The following is a 22,376-nucleotide window of genomic DNA, read 5'->3' on the forward strand; positions in this document are numbered from 1 at the left end:
TGTTCAGAACCTGTGGTTTCAGCAATTGCACTATCAGAAATTTTTTAATCTGGGTCTTCTTCATTCAGCTTTTGCTCTTCCTGTTGGCTTTAGGGCCTTCAGGAAGGAGGAATTCGAAGCAGGCAGAAGTCTTGACACCAAAGGAAGTCTGACTGTCATATGGTAGGCAGGGAGACTTCACTTCCTGGAGTAGTTCTCTGGAATATGTATTCATACTTTGCAAGAGTTTATTAAAACAGTTCTGGGATCAAGGACTAGAATATTAGTGCAGTTTGACTATCAGCATAGTACTTTATTATGTTTTTTATAAGATATAGATCAAGTTCCCTTCTCCTGCTCTTTTTGTGCCCCCATGAGGTTTGCTCATCCTTACTGATCAGTGATGATTTCAGAAGGAAGATGCAAAGTGATGTTTTTCTAGCCATAACCTGAGGCTAGGATGATGTTTTAGGATGTGGTAGCTGTGTTCAGATCCACCCAAGCAAGGGAACCTGAATCTAATTTCCCATTCTGAGGCAAATTCCATAACATTTGTAATGACAGTCAAAATCTGGACACCCATTATTATGTTGTTGGATCACAACGGTCATAGTATCCTTCTAGGCTTCTCAAGACTTTGTCACTTAAATTGAGCTTGCAGCAAAACAGGCATTTTCTGCACAGCACACACTTTTGATTAAATGTCTTCAGAGGTTTTCCAGAACAAGGAGGCAGGTGTCTACCTAATTCTATAAAAGATTAGCCCAGTAGCCTAGAAAATAGTTTAACCAAGGAACTTAAGTTCTAATCAGCTTTTCAATTTGGGCACCAGCTGATTTTGTCTTTTGTTACTATTTCACATAATAAATCAAGTAATTATTTACATTCATTAAAGTCTGTGTTCTGGAGAGCAATGAGACGTTCTACTTTTATTGCTTGTATACGAAATAGTTGTTTCACCAAGAAATTTTGAACTCACTTTCAAATTTTTGCAAATTGTGTACAATTTCTTCAATGTATGTGGAAGTGCTCCCCTTTCATCTCTCAAAACAAACAAGTAAAAAAGGTGCTTTAATTTTTTTTTTAAGGAGCAAAATAATCTTCTAGAATATCAACTCCCTAAAACATGAGTGAAATTTGTGTAATTTCAGTGTTGTTTGCAAAATCTTTGACAGCAATATGCCATTGCCCTGTTTCTGATAAGATCTTTTATGAATAAGTTGGGGAAATTACAGCATCACGGGTGTCTTCAGCATTTCTAAGATCACTTGCACAATTTCTTCTTTTTTTTATTTCTCTTAATAAATTCTAATACAGGAAATTACCAACTGTGAATCTCTTCCATTGTTTAATTTTCTTTTTGTTCTGTATGTAAGGGGAAAGGTAACAGCAGAACTTTTTACTAAAACTAAGTCCTTCTGGTGCTTAACATGTTCAAACTGTGCATGGAAAACTAAGTGTACTGGTTACTAATTTTACCTCTTAGATAATTTGTTATTCACATCCCTCCTAACTTAACCTTTCCAAGAGGTTCTGTTCATAAACATCCTCCTTCTTGTAGTCTTCTGAACCAGACCTAGCATTCTAGAAAGATGTCAGTAGGGAGGTGTAGTACGGAACACTTATGTCTCATATTTAGTTTAAGATATAACACATCCCAGAATAAGATTTGACTCTTCATCCCTGTTAAGATTTTAGGCCTGTTTGCCAAGAATGTGATTCAGTGACAGATAGGATGTTTGTGCTGGGGTTGGCCTGAGAGCACAGAGGAGGTGTGGGCCCCTGCAGTGGATTGTCATGGACAAGAGGGGAGATTTATATTTCTTTGGGTTTTGCCATTTAATTGGGATTTCTTAAAATTTTGCACTGATTAAGCACTTCTCATCTTTTAGGAATTGGATTGAAAAAGGTTGGCAGAAGTTTCACCCAGCAATGTTTGATTTGAAAAGAAACTTATTTTGTGTTTAGGTTGATACCTTTTGTTGCAAAACAAGTATTTGACGATAAGCAAAATAATCATGTAAGATGAATCATAGGAAATAATTTTTTCTCATATAGGAAACCTTTCTTTTGCAATGGTATTACAGCTCTCTTACTATGTGTCATGTTTTTTCCATTGTTATTTATAAAGCTGAGAGTCTTTTGCACATATCATCACGGTGCATATGAAATTACACTATTGTGCATTAATCTCAAAATTAAAATGTTATCTTGTCTAATAGGGTGAGAGACAAATGTTTCATTTTTTCATAATGTCAGCTATATTAACTACCTTGACTTTATCAAAATTGTAAGAAAATCTTTAAAGATACTTGTTTAAATGTCGGTGACCTGCATAACTCTTCTATATCAATTATTGTGAATGATTACATGTAATTTTATATATCCTTCCTAGTTTTTAAGTTTTCCAACAGTTGCATTAGGAACTAAATGTTTTCAAATCCTTCCCAACTGAATTTAAAAGTACTAAAGTTAGCTTGGGGTAGAGTTTTACTGATCTCCTCCTGCAAAATAATCATGGAAGCTGTTCTGTACATACAATGTTTCAAGAGTAAATAGATATTATCCCGTTTTGCAATCTAACCTTAGCAAACTTTGTTCCAAAGAACTCCCTTGTCTAGATAAATACCAGCATTTGTTATGAGCCATATCTAATAGAGGAAAATATCAAACCCAGGCAGATCTAGAAAGGGAAGCCTAATGTTGCACTGTCCCTAGGAAACAGTTTGAGGGAAGCAGAACAACTTCACAGTGTCCTGAAACCTTGCCAAAACTATTCTAATTTTAAATATATCTTCACCATTTACAGTAGTCAGGTCTGTTCATTTCAGGCGTTTCTAGTAAGGTCACATAAATTGTATGTTGTCATCTTCATGATGTTAATCAAAACCTAAACTTCTTTGTATGAAAAACTGCATAAGGCACATCAACACAAAAATGTTTCCAGAGTATCCTCTTTAGTCATCCCCCTCAAAAATAGTAAATTCTACAATATTTTGGTTTTCCTATTTGCTTTTGTTCTGTAACATTTTATATGCCGTTTTGGTTGATTTGTATAGGTTTGTTACTATGATAAATAACACAATACTTTGATTTTCCTGTATGTTGTTGATCTGTAACATTAAATGCGAGTTTTTTTGTTTAATTGTCTGTAGGTTCACTATTATGAAGATGGTAATGTTCAACTGGTGAGCCATAAAGACATACAAGATTCTCTAACAGTGTCCGTAAGTGAACTTTAAGGACCTTAAAGGGTATATTGAATAATTTAAAAATAAAAGCAATCTTAAAAAAAGCTCAGAAGTTTGGAGGCAAGTTTGTTCTTCTGCATGCATGGGAATTAATGTTTTAATTTACAAATATTCTGCATGTGATATTTATTACTTTTACCTAATATGTAGTTAGTGTTTAAAAAAAGTAAAAAAAGACAAAATTAATGTATGCTTGCATGTGGCTTGTATAAGTTAAAATAACTTTGATATTAAAACTTTAGCCAGCTTGCTGTCAGTCTTTCTGCACTTTTGTTGTATTTAAACTTTTGTCTGCTGAGTGACCTATAGAATTAATTTTGGAATATGAGGGAGGTTTGAGTTGTAATAACTGACTTTAGTAGGAGATTGCCTCCTTTGCTTGCTAGGAGAAGACCACTATGCTAAAAATAGTAAACAAATGCTACCAGTTCAGAAGTAGTGGTAGGTATTCTCTTCATTTTCTCCCTGTCTGTAGCTGGTGCTGTCAGCCTCTTGCTTTTCTGTACAAAAAGCCCTTTCACAGATGCTTCAGCTTGAGAAGCATAACACACTTTATATTTAAAGCATCATCTTTTTCAACTTCTTTCCAAATGGATCATTATAGTAATGAGGAACAAACAGTAGAAATAAAAGTTGCTTGGAAATAGTGCCAGATGTATTTTTTAAGGGCTGATAATGTTGCAGCATGAACAACTACTGCTTTTGAAATAATGTGTTTATAATTGTGTTTATAAACAGTAAAATTTTCTGTTGGAGTGTTTTTTAATAAAACTTAAGCCAGCGAGGTTAAACTTGGCAAAGAGAAGTTGTAAAAGTGAACAGTAGAAGTATTTTAATGATAACGACTAGCAGTAACCGATTTGGCTCAAAAGCTCAATTCATCAATAAAGAACATTGTTTATTAATACAAAGTGAGGCTTGTTGGCTTTTCAGTTGCAATAGCACCATAAAGAATGGGGGACTGTGGTGCCAACTGATAACACTTCTGGAGCAGTAGATATAAAATTACTTTTGACTCCCTGAGCAAAGGGATCTATTTAGTCTTTCATTCATATAAGAGTTATTTCAGGGAAGATTATGTGGATGCAGTTCTCCTTTCCATAGCTTTTGCTTCACTTTCTGTTGGGAAGAAATTTAATTCTGTTTTGCAGTTCGGTAAAGCAGCAGAAGACTGATGAGCAGGAAAACATCTTTTATATAACTTTGCTAGAACAAAAGCAAGTATGCTGCTGGTTTCGAATTTTTAACCTTGGCTTTGAGCTTTATAGAGGGCAGAGGCTGTACAAGTTCCTATTTCACACAGAAGAAATGGTAGGTAGATTGACCTACCAGGTAGGTAGGAGTCTCAATGGCTTCTCTTTTTTGTTGTTGCAGAGAAGCCATTTTATACCATCAACAGGCACAACTGAAATAAATGAGGTGTAAATAATTTTGCTGAAGGTTATATTCTTATCCCTTATTTTTCTCTGAGACAAATAAGACCTCATATCTCTGCTTTTTTCCTTTCATTAGCAGAGCCTTTGAAAGCATTACCCCAGTTCACTGAAAAGTCAAAACCCCCCTTTCCTTTGTTCTTCTTGGTCTTTGCTGCTTCCTTCATCTCTCTTGCAATGTCCAGGACCACTTTAACAGCTGCTAGGTGCAGTTTCACTGAAACTTTGAAGCAGTTGTAGTTGAAGTTGTCAGTTTTCTCCCTGTCTTTGCCTTTGTAGGAATGAGGGATCACATGGGACAAGAACACTTCTACCTTTAACAGCTTCTGCAAAAGCACCTTTAGGAATGTCTCCAATGCTAAGTTGGAAGCTTGGAAATTCATGAACTATCACTTCCTTCTTGAGACTTCTTTCAAGAACTTCAGCTAATTTGCCTCCAGATTGACTGGTGGAAAATGTTTTATTTTTAAAACAAATATACACTTGCACCCTTAAACAGTTTCTTGGCTTCCAGCCTCATCCTTTTCAGTCTTCATGAAATTTGGGCATAGTGTTTGCACCCTGATTTTTACAAGGTGTATTTGGGGATGTTTCTAGAAGACCATGTATATAAAGTCTAGTGTTTTCCTCAGCTTAGTCTCCAGATTCAGAATCACAGAATCTGTTGAGTTGGAAAAGGGACCCAAATGAATCATTGAGTCCAGCCTTAGCCCTGCACGGGACCATCCCCAAAAGTCACACCATGTGCCTGAGAGCGTTGTCCAAACATCTCTTGAACTCTGTCAGGCTTGGTGCTGTGACCACTTCCCTGGGGAGCCTGTTCCAGTGCCCAACCGCCCTCTGGGTAAAGAACCTTTTTCTGATATCCAATCTAAACCTCCCCTGATGCAACTTCAGGCCATTCCATCGGGTCCTGTCACTGGTTGCCCCTCCTCTTCCCCTCATGAGGAAGTTGTAACTGCAATGAGTGTTTAGAGGTGAACATATCTGTTTTGGTTTTATGGTTGTCTTCTGCTAAAACTTCTGGTTTAGCTGGTGCTTCTTGGATTTGTACTGGATATGTAGCATTGATAATGTTGTTATCAATACTTGGCATGTTTTTAGAGACCTGTGTGTGCATTGTCATATTTCCAAATGTTGTTCTGTTCCGTATGTCTTTTTATCATACCATAGAATTTTTAATCAAAATATTTTAATAAGCTCCATGGTAATCTTTATGCTTGTTGCAGTTTGGCTGAATATGCCTTTTGGATTAATGTTTTGTTCAGTTTTGGTTTAGCCACTGAATATTGTCAAGTGTTCTCATCGAGTCTACCTGATATTATTCATAACTATAGGAAAAACATAATCTAACTGGTCCTAGAATTATGCTGTATATCAGACTAATTCAAATGCTTTTTTCCTAGAATGAAGCCCAGACAGCGAAGGAATTTATAAAAATCGTAGAGGCTGCAGAAAATGAATATCAGGTATGTTGGAAACAAATGCTGTATCCTCACTCATAGCATTACCATATACTTAGCCAAAGCTAGTATTCTGTAACTGGCAAGCTTTTGATATTAAGATAATGCAGTTCCATATAAATAGATAACATGCTGCTGTTAACTCTGTCTTGCCTTTGCATACCTTTTAGGGATTGTGCTCACCTACTTACATTACAGTAGAAGTAATTTTTTGAGAGCAGAAAAGCTATTAGCAGATCAAATATCAGCAATTCTGATCTCTTTAAGCATTAGTGCATTCCCTAAGTGGAATTTTTGTACAGATTCTGTTCAGAGGCTACTCTGTTGGACAATTTTGCTAAATATGGTTAGGCATTACCTATTTCAATTAGTCATTTCAAAGTTAGAAAAGTGTATCTGTTCTGGATACCCTCTGCAGAAGTGGATAGACATTCATTCAGGTCTTGAACATAAGGTAAATTTAGACACCATGTTCTGTGAGCTTGAAAAATATGCTCTTTAATAAAGAATTTTTAAATAGGTATAGTATGCATTAAATTCAAGTTCATAAAATGTTGTGGACCGGCTTTACCACCCTCCTAGGAAAAACAGTTGGGAGACTTTGGTGTTTGGAATTACTGATGTATGCACTAACTCTGATCAGCACTTTATTTGTGCTGCTGATTAACCACACTGGTTTGCTGAAACACCTTGGCTATGGCCAGGTTTATTACATGTCTCACTAATTTTCTTCACATAGTTTCAATCTATATCTAACAGCTTTCCTTCATAAAATATTATTTTAATTTAGCATGTTTTTATTAAGCCTGTTTAAGAGGTAGCAGGCTTCTCAATCATTTAATGTTTATATAGCGTCCTAGTTCTGTTCTTCATGTGTCTTTGTTTTGTATGACTTTGTGTTTAACAGACTGCTATCAGTGAGAATTATCAGACTATGTCCGACACTACTTTCAAGGCCTTACGTCGACAGTTGCCAGTTACCCGCACCAAGATTGACTGGAACAAGATCCTTAGCTATAAGATTGGAAAAGAGATGCAGAATGCTTAGTGAACGTTGCATGACTGGATCGTTTTAGTGTCCTTGTATACAAATAAAAATTATTACAAAAAGTATTTGGAACTGTCAGATCACCCAGTCAGCATGGGCTTTTGCCATTGAAAATCACTGTAAGTAGTTTGGTTAGAGCATAAAGCTTAGCTAATTGACTTTTTTCCTTTTTCCTTCCTTTCAGAGGGTTGCAACTTCAGTATAGCTGAGTATCTTCCTTTAGAGTCTCTGTTGTACCTTTATTTTTTTATAATGAAGAGACCATGCCTTTAGTTTTCAATTACACGTTAAGAACAGTTTGGAAAAATATTTTTGCATATGATAACCCTTTCTCTTGCTTTCATGTGAAATGGACAACTTCCAAAATTTGCTGGGTTCCTTGTGGAGATCAGTAATGTGCATTTCTAGGTCAAAGTCAACATGGAGTTCACCATAGGTGCTGTTGTAGAAATCGTCTGTCCTTTCTTTTTATGTAAAATTGGGAAAAGCATTTTCTGTATCATTTAAACCTGTCAGAAGACTTACCTAGCTAGCTCCATGGTAGCTAATTATTTTTTTTAAAGAAAAGGCCAAGGTCTAATGCTGTTTTAAGATTTTGAAATGAAATAAAAGTACTTACTCCAGAAATGCATTTAATGCTTTGTTCTGACAATTACTTAAATGAGCTCAAACTCCATCTGCCCTCGAGCTTTTTTATCATAAAGCTACAAATGTATTATAACAAGGCATATTGTAATATATATAATCCTGTACTCATTACTATGTCTGTTTATTTTTTCTTGGATTGAAATGTACTAAAATTCAATGTGACATTAAAATGCAAATTTTCTATTTATTTGAGTATCAGATTCCTTCCTGATATAGCCTGGTTTTGGTGTTTCTAAACATTTTTAAAATTCTGCTTAAAACAGCCACAAACTTGTGTATTTGGAGATTGTAATATTATCAGTTGTTTCCATCTGCATTTAAGAAACATCTACGCATGGAAGTCTACTTAAAACAGGTATCTTTTAGCTTCAGATTGGCTACAGAGGATGGAAGAAATTACAAGACCAAAAATTAATACATGTGTCTGGAGAATACCTTCCTTGATGTATCTCATATTGAAAATGGATGTCAGGTATCTAAAAACACAGACTCCATTACAAATGCTGTATAGCACTTCTATGAAATGCATTTTTAATTGGATAAAAATTTGTTCTACAATATGCTACATACTTATATGCTCATGATGGAAAATTAAAAAGCTTTTTTATTTTTGAGAAGGCAAGTATTCATGCTCACTCCTAAACAGTAAAGCTTACACAAAGGTTTTATGTCTTTGTTTACAGCATGATTTAATTAACTACCTTTAACTCAAGTTACAGCATAGCAAGAGAAAGAGTCTAGACTTGGTACTGAGTATAAAAAAGTACACACAAAGTAGTTTGCTGTTTGAATTGTAATAGCAATACCCCAATATTCTGTTCTTCAGTGCTCTCTTATACAGGGGTATAGAAATTCTTGAAGCCACTGCTACTTTACAGTACTAAACTGTATAGTAGAAGAATGGAATTTGTTCTACCACAGTCTTCCTGGAGAGTTGCTCTCTCAATTGTCTTTATATATAAGCTACTGAACTGTGATGTTCTTTTAAAATCAGCTTATAAACGGTGCATGTGAGCCAATAACAAATGCTGAGTCATTGTCAAGTCAGTCTGTCAGTCTTAACTAAGATCTAAATACAAACCTTCTTCAAAGAATTTCTTCCAACATATTTAAGAACAAGCTAAACAGCAGTGAATGGACAATTGGGAGAACTGTTAATGGGCAACAATGGTGCAAATAACTTTTCTAGCTGTTTAGAATGTTGTGTATGACCAGAATCAGCACTGGCTAAAAGTCAGAATGCTATTTTTCTTACCTGAAATAAAAAGCTACTTTTAAATATATTCCTAATAAAGAGGTATTTTACTGTGAAGTACTCTATTACTGTATTTCCCTGTTTATTCAGTCCTGTGATAGTCTTAATTCCTTATCTTGAAAGAATAGCATCCTTCAGGTTCAATTCTACCAGTTGGATGCCAAAGTAGATTTGTATTACTTATATTTTTTCTTGTTGTGGTAATTCTTAGTCTGTGAGTTAACTTTACAGCTGGAGCATCAAATTTATTAAGTTATAGCTTCAATAAATCCATGTATAAGTAAATAAACTATTCTCTTACTTTTTCAAAATGGTGTTGTATCATATTTAGGGCGTAATGACTCTGTAGATGAAGCTGACCTGACTCTCAGCTGAGGCACATGGCGTATTCAGAATGCTTGATTTCTATCAAGATTTTGGATGTCACTTGCACTTTTTTTGTTTCTATCCCTACCCCTTTTAAATTGGAGAACTTCAGAACTTGCTCGTTAGTCTTTAGGGTATTTTGTGTAGGTAAAGCACTTTCTCTGAGAAATTTTGCTATGGCAGTTGTCTTAATGTGAATTACTACTTGTTTATATTTTATTTTTAAATATAAATACAAGCTTTATATTGTTGAATGTTGATGTAATAGACATTATAGCTTGTAAAATGGACTTGTACAATTTTTGAAGTGTATTACATCTTATGCATCCTAGTACCCCTTTATATGAAGGAATTTTTAACTTCTGCAAGTAAGCAATTGTTCTTTATGAACATCTGCAACAGGAGCAGCAATTCTGCTTTTGGTTTCTCCTGAGCAGCCCCTTTTTCTATGACTGTCTTCAAATTCATACTGTGGGTAGAATGAAATTTTAAAATCATTGTCATTTTGATCACATCATTACTACTTCTTATGCTCTACATGCTGATAACAATTCTGCCATCTGGCTCTATTGGGAACACTGCAACGCAGTTCAATGGGAAGTGGTCATTCAGCCCTGGGTTAAAAGCATTGTGTGAGACCCAACATCCCAATAGATGTGGTTTCTGTAGGGGATGGCTCCAGCTGCATCTACAGCAGCAATGTAGTTTGTGCAGTTTGGGAGCAAATCCCTCTCTCATCTTCACTTGCCCCAGACTGGTTTGGCTGCCAAAGCCATTTTGGGATCCTTGAGTTCACTTACTTTTGGAGAACTTGGAACTGGGCTCTCCAGCTCTGAATGGTGACCCAAGTCAATAGCAGTGGTTTCTTTCAGGCAGCTTGAAACCACCTATGTGTTGAGGATGTCTGAAGCATCAGACTAAACCTGGCCTTCAACTTTCCAGACTGTATATACCATGGGTATAGAAGTTTACATCAACTGTTTGATTCTGTGGATTCACTTCTATCGTATTGAATCACCTGCAGACACAGACATGGCTTCTGCTGCATTTGTTGACTGGAAAGACTGAAATTGTTCTTCATCAGATGCAACTGTAAACTAGGTTTAGATTAAACTTAGTTTGTTCGTAACCTTGAAGTGTCAATTTTTGTGTGACAGTTACAACTCTAAATTTTATTTTAAGGGGGAAAATTTGCATCAGATTTTAACCAAAAAAAGTCAATTTTTCTCTCTCATCTAAAAGAAAGGAACTTGAATATGCACTTTATTCCTTCTGTGAAAATGAATGCTTAGTACTTGGTAGGTTCTCTTATTAGCAATATTTTCCACTCCTGCTGTGATTGGCTTACCTGTAAGAGGTATTGCTCAGCATAATGTTAGCCATGTGCTCATTAGAAGAAAGAGTGGTAATCGTTGCCTTTAAGGATGTATTCTGTAAACACATTCAGACTTCACTGTGCATCTTTTCTTTGCAAATCAATAAAGTTGTGCAGGGGCAAATATGTCAGGTTTCTTCCTCTTAAGTCAACAGGAGTAGGTAGAGACTTTTGCCGGACTCGCTGTAGTTTGAAATAACGGCAAATCAGAAATAACTTCCAGCTTACAGGGTTGTACATATACCTACTAAAGTAGTAGATGGTTGATTGGTTTGGAAGGACAACACCACATGCCCATAATGACTTGTAGTAAATACTCATTTCAGTTTTGTATTTAAAAGTGCTTTTCAATGTCAAGTGTATACTGAGTACAGTTGCTTTAGGCCTCAGGGAAAGAACTGAGAGTACTTCCTTTAATAAGCAGCTTCCCAGTGTGCAACTCAGTTTGAGTTATACTTCAAGATTATTTCAGAAATTACTTAAGAATGTTAATATAGAAGGCTGAGCTGCAACTTTGCCACACCATTGTGAATGCAAGACAAGCATTATTGTGAGTCAGGGTTCAGAAAAACATGCTCAAAATCTCTTTCCTAGCAAGTAAAAATGCCCCCAGAGGCCTTGCCAATTACAGTGCAACAGCCTGCTTCTGGTATATCTGGAACCTAGAATACTTTCCCTCAAACATAGAGAAGAGTGTTTTAGTCCTCTGAGGTAAAGAAAGGACTCGGCCTCCCTGGAGCAAATCTTCTAACTGGCTTAAAGAAAATAAGGCTATCTCCTCATTTGCAGATGAAGTGTTTATGAACCTAACTGAAAAATCACAGCTGCAAGCTCTTGAGTGCAGGAAAACTACTTAACATTCTTTCTCTTGGGATGTGGATGCAGTGGATGTATTTTCCTTGTGCTGCTTGAGCAGCCTCCCTGCCAAGTGTGCAGGCTTTCTTGGGTACTGGGTGGTAGTATGTATTGTCATGGACTGGGCATCTGTTGCAGAGGCAAAAGTTAGGTGCCTAAAGGCAGAAATGTTCAAATTTTTGGTGGGCTGTGAAGGTGCCAGAAGGGCCAATTGTGCAGCAAGGGGCCCAAAGATTAGTCCTGGGACTTGAGACACTGTCATGCTGCCTTTTCCCAGGTAAGGCAGCACATCCAGTTGTTAACACAAGACATGTCAGTAAAAAGAGGTACAAGATTGTGATCGGTTATGATTTTATTTAAGGATGAAAGGTGCCATGTGTTTCCACTCAACCAAGCCTGCCATTCAGTCTGGTAACATGGAGCCTGATGCTGCAGCTCTGAGGAATAAAAGTTGCACTCCAGGAACGCAGGTCTGATGGAGGCTGGCACAGCACTCACAGAGAAAGTCTTTAGTACACAGTGCCTGTGAGCTTCGGTGTCTGCTGCCCACCAGTTTGGGCACACATGCTGCTCCTGAACCTGAGCCTTGCAAATGGCAGCTGTGTGTTTCAGGTGTTGCTCAGGCTGTTCTCCCTGTCCCAGCATAGTCTGTCTGAACTCAGGCAAAACTCCTGATCCTGCTGCCCGAAATGCCTCAGTGGCCCTTCTATTAATAACCTGCTATTTGTACAGTAACCTGGCACCTCTTTCTCCTGTCTTGTGGTCTAACCATGCAGTAATAACTTCCACATAATTTGGAAATTAGGGAAACAGACTTGAAAAAGGAGCAAGTTGATTAATAAATAAATCAATATTCAAAGTAAGAACAGATTTTTTTTTTATATACATTCTCAACTTTGCTGTGACTCTTAAGGTTAATATCTGCACATGCAACTAGAGTAGAAATCTGAGCTTTCAGCAGTCATTAGCAGTTTTAAACTAACAGGAAGAAAAATCTGTTTCATTCTTTCCTTTTACATGATACCTGGATTGTCAAATCAGCTTTCAGATGCTGTAAAAGTTGGTAAAGTTTGCAAATCTTTCACTTCATTGTAATAGGTAGCAAAAACATGATTAGCCAAAAAGCAGTTTCGGTTAAAGATTCCAAATTTCAATATTCAAATGTAAGATTTCTGAACAATAGTGGCGTTAGAAATCTTTAAATCCTTGAATGAAATGCAAAAGTTCATCTTGGTTTTTATTCCACAGCATGGCACAATCAGCTGCATCTTTACCATATGTGGCAGGACAGACTTGTGTGCTCTGAAATAAATTGTTAAAGATTATCCTTCCTCTCTGCAAGTCTTTGGCATTATTAGTATTAAGGTAGATAGTAGGAAAAGATAAATCTACCATGCTGGATCCTGATCTCTTTTTGTCTTAGCTGTGGGCATACAGAAAGGCTTCTTCCTATTCTCTTTGCAACATGTTTTAGGTATTTGAAGAGCTTCTCCAGACTATGTAGCTTTTAGATTAAAGACTGAATTCAGCAACTTTAATTTCTACATGAAATCCACTACTTCTAAGTAATTTCTTTACATCCAATTTTTTTGTTTCTGTTAATTTTGAGAAGCTTGTTTTTTCTCTGTATATTGTTCCTTTCAGTCCTGGTGATATTGCAGGCTGTAATGATATTAACCTAGTACTTGGATTTCCTTTTGCTAGAATCTGGCCTTGATTGCTATAATATTCTCTAGCATTGTCTTCATGAGCAATTAGAAAATTTCTGTTCCAGCATTAAAGCCCATGCTAAATTAAGGAGGTAAAAGAATCAACCAGCCACTGCTAGGTATGTGTGCCTGATGTTATCCTTCTCTACTGACAAAGCAGGCACTGGGTGTGTACAAAAATGAGACTGTCTGTATCCTAATGATGTGGACCAGCCAGCAAATGTATCCTGGCATGAGGAGACAAGGGCTGCTGTGAACTTGGGTGATGAGCTATATCCTTGTTACTTGGGATATTTATGCCAGCAATAAGCAGTTTAACAGTACCTTGTAGGCACTGATGTCAGTTAAAAGTGAGGAGGTAAAATGCACCACCCCATCTTGTGCTAGGAAACAAAGCTTTTTTTCCCACCTTTTTACTATGGAAAAGAAAAGGAATGAATGATCAGTCAAAGTTGACAAGCTGTGAAATGCATCTCACCTGTCCTGCCGTGCAGTGGTGAAAACTGGATGGTAGCTAGTGTAACATCCATGCAAGCATTTTCCATATGTCTCAAAAGCTCTGTGTGTAGGGACAGGTAGTATCCTCCACCAAGCTAGCCAGAACTACTTCTAGAGTACCTGAAATGTGTGTGTCATTCAAGACCCTGTTTAAAGTTCCTGTAGGCATGTACTGAGCCTGAAGAGTCCTTTAGCTGTCACAGGTACCAGGAGCCAGCTCAACTGCAGAACACTAGACCTGAGAGATGTTGCTAAGTAAATGCCATATGCTCATGAAGAATTGAAGTGCTGCTCCTGGTTCAAGGCTTTGCTACAAGGCAAAGGTTTCTGCATGACTGATTCTCTGGGTGCAAAATAATGTGTTAAAGTCAGTAATGAGTATGTGTCCTGTCCCTGTTCATTACTAAACTTAGTGAGCCATCATCTTTCATTTAAGAACTTGTCTACTTCTCCTTAGCTCTTTTAGCTGCAAACTGTGTGCCTTGCAGTCCTACCAGCAGTTGGTATGGCCAGAGTTACTCTATCTCAATGTAAATTAAGGTGGAGAGTGCCAGTGCATAATTTCCCAGAGGATAAATCCAGCTACCTGATACTTCACCCTCCTGATAAGATCCTTTCAGATGCAGTAAAGTTGCTACCCAAATTGTAACTGCTAACAGAGGTTAACCCAGTGTCTGGATTGCAACTGGGGCAATCCCAGAATCAAGAATTATTGTTCTAGGAATCATCAAAATTATCACCAAAGTAACATAACCAGTGAAAGAGGTTCCAAGGTCATCTATAACAGTGGGTTTTCAGTGCAGATGATGGGATTGCTACAATCATGGCAGTTTTTGGTGGTGGAGATCACCACAGAAGGTGAAAACATGGGAGCAGCAACCATTACTGTGTTCTTTTCTCTGAATCTCTGATAGGTTTTTGATCAAATTGTAAGGAAAATTGTAAGGAAAAACCCCTTCAAAAAACCCCTTGTGCCTGGTTAGGAAATACTGAGGGGAAAAGAACAGAAGCTTCACCCAGACTATAGGTGAAGCTCCCTGCTTATCCACCAGGGTTTTCATCTTGTTCTTCTTCCCTGCTGCCATGCAGAGCAACTGATTCAGTCAGCAGCAGGAAGACAAGCTGGCTTTTTTACCTGCAATGATTGTGTCTAAAGAGAAAGTGAAGTGAGCCAATGCTGGAGTCAAATATAAATGAGGATTCATCAGATGTGTGTTTGTCAGGAAATGAGATGGGACAGAAAAATTTCTGTTGGAGCAACAGAGAGGAAGGTATGCCATTAAAACCAATTAGCCAGAGCAGACTTGGGGTAGCCTGTAGGAGTGGGGTTCTTAAGGATTTAAATCTCAAGCACAGAAGATAAAAGTGCAATATAGAAAAGATAAAGGCTTTTGCAACATATATCTCAGGATGGAAAAGTCCTAACAGCTAATTTTTTGGGGGTTGAGAGGGCAAGAAAAATATACAAATATCTTTAGTAAAAGCAATGGGAGAAGCAGAAGAAAGTACTCTCTTCCTTTCTGAAAATGGTTGAGTAGTGGAAGCAGGAATGAAAATGAGTTCTGTTTCTAAGGGATGATGTGTAGAAAGGGCAGGATATGTTGAGAAGGGAAGGAATTGAAAGCCACTGTGATAACTACTACCTGTATGTGTTTCTCTTACCAACACCCAGAGCACCCCTAATGCTGGGCAAGTCACCTCTGTTGCAGCGATTGTGGGAGGGCAGCACAAGCTGCCCATGCGTGATCACCTTTGGGCAAGGAGAACGAGTCTGAGAGAAAGAGTTTTATAAAGATAGTGACCTCTCACGAGTCTGTATCTGTATAAAGCTCTGGTGTAAGTACCACTATGCTTCATTTATATATTCAGAGCCATTGCAGAGCATTTTGTTGTCAAAACTGAACCTGCTACCCTGACTTTGGCACCCTCTGAAACACTGTGCACCCTACAGCTGCAGAGCCACCACCCTTTTCCCCACACAGCAGCAGCTGTTGGGATTTAGAAGAATTTTGTCTCTATGCTTCTTAAAATCCTCTTTTGCTTGTTTCTCACCTTGGGGCATGCAAGCCCAGAGAAGCCCAAATTTGCAGAAGCACTTGCTGTTTCAAACTCATGTCAGGCTGGAGTTCAATAAGTACGAAGTCTTGAGTATCCAGTGATGCCTAACATCCCATATTAATGACTATTTAGTGCTATTCCTTCTCCATCACAGCCTTCCGTTTGCAAAGAGATTGTGGAAAAAATCCATATGCAGTCTATGAAGTCCTTATAGTAGCAAGTGTCATAAAAGAAACCATCAGGGAATGAATAATACTGTATCTATAGCAGATTTCAGTAATAGGTAGTAAATGGGACCAGGGATATATACTGAATAATGGGACTACAGGTATCCACTGGTGCTAGAGTACAAACACATCTTGTTCCCAACAAGTGGGTGGAGTGTGTGAGAAATGCAGGTGTTTCCTGAGCCACAGGCACCCACCTCACCCCTGTGTCTATAACAGTCTCAGCTATGGCTGTCCAATCACACTGTGCTGTGCAGTAAATCCAGAGCTACACGATAAGAAATAATAAGTGGGATATAAGCTAGCAGTAACTTATGAAACAGAAAGTCATTTTACTTTGTGCTTACCAATACTAGCAGGAGTGAAAAGGAATAAAATCTTCTCATACCAGGTGGCCCCATCACCTTACCCTTCTGTGTTCTTCACAATCAGAAGAAGGCTGAACTACAAAATTGTTACATAAAAGCCTCCATGGTCTGCAGAGGGAGGATTTCTCAGCAATGATGTACTGGATAGATGTGGAAAGGCAAGACAAGTAGGCCAAGGAGGAAAGAACTGCATCAGGCAAAGCAAAATAATATTCTGATAGTTGATTTTGCAAAGGTTTAACAAGATTTGGCTTGGGAGCCAAATCTAGCTGTGATATAAGGAAATGGTGTGCCATTTGCATGCTACTTGCTTCCATGGCAGAGGAAGTGCTGCTTGCTCAATCCCTGCCTTCCAACAGGCAGAGCTGTTCTTATCTTCCATAATAGTTGCCAGCTTCAAGCAGTAATAATTATCTGTACTTGATCCAGCACTGTGACTGCTTGATTTCCTTCCTCTGAATTTCTGGAGATTAAGTAAGATGTCACTGTCAGTGGATTTCTGTGCTTCTACCAATATATAGCTGGTAAAGATGCCATGTTGCAAATGATAGAGGAAAAATAAACTATGCTCTGCTAATTGCAGACTTCAGAGGAGAGACCTTTTTCTCTCTTTAAAATGTTTGTTCATTAAATATAGTATCAATGCTCAGCAAATTGAAGACCATGCTCAACATCTTTTTCCTTAAAAAAAAAGCGAAGATATCAGGCAGTAAAAAAATGCCATGTCTTCTCCATCTCCATCTTCCACAAATGCATCTCTTTAAAAAAAAAAAATAAAAAAAAATTACTGTTTGGCTTCAGTCCAAGGCACGGGTGTGGGGTGCTGAGCTCTTGTCCTTTTCCTCAACCTAAATGGGGGAGGGAGAAACCAGTGCTGGTTGCTTCTGGGCTTTTCGCCATCTGTCTCTGACCCTATTTCTCCCACAGCCTCCCGTGACATACAGAACATGTGTGGATGCAGATGCCAGATCCTGACTTCTGGAGAGCTCTTTTTTGACCAAGGGCCAACCTCGCAGCTCACATGATTTATATGAACCCTAAGCATGTACCATCTTGTACAAATACTGATGTATGTTGCTCCACCACCTGATTTTTATAAAGAATCTTAATAAAATGCCTCAATGAATATATGTGTCCACTTCCTTCAAAAAAATACCTAATTGGTACCAGGAGATATTTCCATGGATTAAAAAAAAATAAAATATCAATTTGCTTTAGCAAATGTGTGTGTTTGGGATGGGGCACTGTGCCATATTGATGCCTAAGTGTGCTGATGGTCAAGGTAGAATTTCCATCTCATTTTTACGGAAAAAAAGTAATTTGCTAGGCAAAAAAGCAAAAGAAGAAAACAGGTTTGGATTTTTTTTGATGTTTCTTTTTGGGATTTGGTTGGAGTTTTTTCCTTTTTAAGAATTATTTTGAACACTACACAAAAATACTGAAACTCTGCTCCAAGTTGCACCAGCTATTTAGCAACACCTTCCTTTGCCCTGTCTTTGCACTGACATCTGATTCTTAACTGAGTCAGTTCTAACTTGGGTTTTGTCACTTGTCTAGCAATTAGGGCAGTTTGTTGGTTGATTTTTTTTTTAGTAAAGATCTTAAAATGACTTTCAGGAAGTCTTTCCTCCCTCCCATGCAACGACCCAGTTTTCTGGCAGAGTCCCCATGGCTATGGACAACACTGTGGTAATACTGGAGACAATTCTTTAAAGCTTTTTGATAAGTAGTGCTCAAGGCATATTTGACTTTTCCTCAGTAGGAATGGTGGCATATTTTTAAATATTACTCTGTTCCTATAAGCTGAAGAATATTCCTGCAATACCATAATATCTCACTTTTAGAATGGGGAACAGAAACTTCAGCCTGGGCACACTGTTTAGAAGTCTGTAGTTGCAAACTTTTGAAATATCTTTGTTTTAATGACAATACATAGACTAAATTGTAAATTAAGCATGACTTTTTATTTCAGTGTTTTGTAGCATATCTTCAGTTCTCTGGATTGTGATTTAGGATTGCATGTACTTTGAAAACAGATTTCTAGTATGTGATTAAGCCATTTTATGCAGACTTTGGTATGTCTGAAAAGTGCTGGGTGCAGGATCCCATGAACTCTCCTCCAGTGCTTTCACTCACATTGGTATGCTAAAGCTAACCACTGCTGATTCCAGTTTAGACTGCCATCTCCAGTTCGGTGATGATATTGTTTAATATGCAGCTGATATGTTTAATAGGTGCAGTATATGCATATGTATTTATATGTATGTAGATATATGTGTGGATATAGGGATGCATACATATGTATATTTTTGTTTAATATGTATCTGGATTAAAAGGTGTTGGGCATAACACTGCTTAATGGAATTCAGTTGCTAATGAGGCATCAGCTGAAGGTCAGGGGGATATCTGGCATCTTTGAACCAAGCTGACAATGTTTCCCAGTGCTCACATATACGTGGAGCTCATGTTGGTCTTGTTTGTGCCCTTTCTGAATGTCCTCAACTAATGTGCCTGGCCATCTTTTGGCTTCCAAGACCTGAATGCAATCTTATTTTATAGCTGGGTTCCAAGGAGGTTGTACATTGTGGGCCTAGAAAAAGTCTCTCATTCTGACCTCTGAAATTATCAGACAGAAGATATTTTAAGGTTTATTAAAAAAAAAAAAAAAAAAAAGGACCCAAAACATTAAAACCCCCACATACAAATACTGTGTTGGCAAAAATTTCAAACTAGAATTTTGCACATGGTGGTCCTATTTATTCTTTCTTACTTGCCGGGACCCAAGTTCAAGATAATTTATTTCTTCTGGAAAGAAACAATAACTTCACTCATGTTTAGTAACAGTCATCGCTTCTGCTTCCTGATTTCATTTAGCAAAGTCATCAACAGTCATATGAGAAACTAGGAACACTGAACTCAGTTTATGGCAAACAAATTAGTGTTTGCACTTAAAGGTATTATTTTGAGGTAGGAACTGAGGGCTTCTGTGGGGAAACTCTAAACAAGTGAGATAATTGAGTGGAAAACCTTAGCAGAAAGGTAAAAGACTATTTTCAAAATTATTTTTGTCCAAAGATCACTTCAGCTTTATTCTGTTATAGCTTGAGGCCACGAGTGCCTGAAGCCAGATGACACTCAATAAAATTGTCTCTCTTCATAGTAGTGAACAGTTTGCTTCTGACTTGTGAAATGCATGTTTCAAGGCTTTATATTAATCACTGGCATTTCTTTCAAACAGAACTGAGAGAGGAGAGATAATTTGTGTTAAATAGACCATGAACTGTGAACTTGCCTTGAGTATCAGGTTAGGTGCTTCTTAATAGGAACAACAGAAATGTAATTTGTCATATGAGTGCACAACACTAGTAATGAGTCAAGATATCCTGGTGCATAAATATTCTTCACCTCACACAAACATTTGGGGTTGGACAAACAGTTTTTATTTCTTGAGGTTTTGGTTTTTTTTCTTTTGGGTTTTTTTTGTTTGTTTTTTTTTTGGTCATTGTTTTGGTTTGGGTTTTTTTGTTGGTTGGGAGACTGAAGAACTGGACTCTGTTGGCACTTGATTTTTAAATACTTAATGCTCACTGTAAAAACATTGGAGATCCAGGAGTGAAATGCATAACATTACTGCAAAGTATTAATAACTGCTGTAATTTCAGGGGAAGAAGAAACAGGTGTGCTTAGAAGAAAAAAGGCATAAAATTAATAACAGTGCTTTAAGTAGGCACAGTTTGTAGTGTTTTGATCTTCTAGTAATACAAGAAATATAAAGAAAGCAGAGCTGAAGGAACCAACACAATCCACTCCTATCTTTCAATAAAAGAAAATAGAATGAAAAGGAAAAGTTGTTTATAATAATAAACTTTTAGAAAGCTCCACAAACCACTTCTATCTTTCACACATAAAAGGAATCAATCATAGTTAAAAAACTATTAAAAAATATAAGCAATATTCTGAAAATTAAAATATGTAGAAGAAAATTTCTAAAAGTGAAAAATTGCCTAGAGCTGAAAAATTGCCTGGAGGTTTCGTCTTTTTATCGATACATAAGAGAACATGAGATTAATATTTTGATTTATAAATAACTGCATGATTGAATAATGTTGAGGGGTTTTTTTTAGATGTGACAATGTATTAAGTATTTCTCACTTTTATAATTTCAGCTTCGGGCCCCCAGTGGTCTAGTGGTTAGGATGCGGTGCTCTCACCGCTGCGGCCCAGGTTCAATTCCCGGTCAGGGAAACTCCCCCAGGCAGATGGAGCTCGTCAGCCCTGTAAGGCCATCCATCTAAGAGAAGGTCACTCTAAACAAACCTACGTCCTGAGGACCTCACTGCCACTGTCCAAGCTTGCTCGGCCCCGGCAGATGAACTTTAGGATTAAAGGGTAGGCTCAGTTCAGCACACACTGTGTCTCACCTAAAAAATCCACTGCGCAGGCTCGAAGGGGAATGACCTTTCCCAAATCTTCGCTCGTGAAGACTGGCCATACCTACCTACCTACCAATTTCAGCTTCAGGGGAAGTTGAAATATTTGACAAGTGGTTTTCTTTGGTGTGTAATTAAACTATAAATTACTTTTTTGTAGTTAATCTGTATACTCTAGTTGTAAAAGTTTTGTGATTTCTTAGCAGGAAAAACTTCTGCCAGTGTTGCACCAATATTCTGATATGGAGACCATGGTCTCTTTATCAGAAGATCCTGTCGCCATCAAATGCATAAGACAGAGCCAGTATTCCCAATCCAGCTTCAAGACCCATAGCAGTGTGGAAGAACAAGTTTCATGTCTTTGCTACCATGAGAAGGTATCAATTTGTACAACTAGAGATTTATTTTGGTTTAATGCCTTTGGGTATTGTAAACATTCTGGAAAAGCTACAATGTTTTTTCTCTGTGATCAGTTTTTCATTGGCAGACTAGAAAATCTCAGGATAGAGTGGCTACTATCAGTTGGAGAAATTCTCCGGAGTTTTTGGTTTTTTTGTAAAAATAGCACCTGTTTCTTGAGATGCTGGAGAGTGTTATTGCACTAGATCCAGACTGTGGAAACACAGGAGAGAGATCCAAACAAATTGCAATATGCAGTGTGTATCTACTTAAATGTTTGTAAGCTGTGTAACATCAAAAAAAAAAAAAAAAAAGGCAGGGATCAGCTGTGTTAACCAACCTCGGAATTTTTGTCACATTCTGCTGACAAATCCTGTTTCATGAATAAATACCTCATTTATGGAAGAAGCAAAATGTATTTTTCAAAAGTACAGTTTTCTGACTTGAAGTTTATGCTTTACTAACACTATTTTAATGACACGCGTATCTAGTGGGTGACATCCCTGCCTTTGGCAGGGGGGCTGGAACTAAATTGTCTTTAAGGTCCTTTCCAACCCATTTATTGTGACACATAGTTATTTTCCAAGGAGGGAGTTTTACAGTTCAGGGCTCTGCTGGGCACTGTACGCACACACACACGCACAACTGTGCCTCTTACATTATCCCAGCAAGACGCTCGGGCCAGTCAACTGCAAAAAAACATCCTACGTGAGCCCTTTTTAGGCTTAAAGTCCTGTAACACAGTGAAATTAACGCCTGAAATTCTTGTTCAAGCTCGTAAAGATGTGGAAAAAGAAGCTGCACGGCCTTCCGCCCCCCGCTCGCCCTCCCTTTGTTCCCCCCGCCCGCCCCGCGCTGTCTCCGCCGGCTCCCGCTGTTTCCCCGCGTTTCATCATGCGGCAGGGCCGGGGTGCGAGCTCAGGGGCCGAGCCGCGGGGCGCGGCCGAGCCCGGCTGGGGGCAGGTCCGGCGCCGCCACCGCAGCACGTCCCCACCCGCTCGGCCGGGGGGAGCT

General features: G+C 38.0%; 1 protein-coding gene across 1 annotated transcript in view; it reads left to right on the top strand.

Annotated features, from left to right (window-relative positions):
- Positions 1–10,572, top strand: part of CAPZA2 (capping actin protein of muscle Z-line subunit alpha 2) — a 34,100-nt gene extending 23,528 nt beyond the window's left edge. Inside the window, exons 8-10 of the mRNA XM_064656052.1 lie at positions 3,135–3,206; positions 6,070–6,132; positions 7,034–10,572. Of these exons, the coding sequence (XP_064512122.1) occupies positions 3,135–3,206; positions 6,070–6,132; positions 7,034–7,174 (276 nt within the window). The 3' untranslated portion in view covers positions 7,175–10,572. The remainder of the gene's footprint in view (positions 1–3,134; positions 3,207–6,069; positions 6,133–7,033) is intronic.
- The last annotated feature ends 11,804 nt before the right edge of the window (positions 10,573–22,376 follow it).

The sequence above is a fragment of the Pseudopipra pipra genome, chromosome 5 (genome assembly GCF_036250125.1).
Source record: "Pseudopipra pipra isolate bDixPip1 chromosome 5, bDixPip1.hap1, whole genome shotgun sequence".
Taxonomy (NCBI): Eukaryota; Metazoa; Chordata; class Aves; order Passeriformes; family Pipridae; genus Pseudopipra; species Pseudopipra pipra.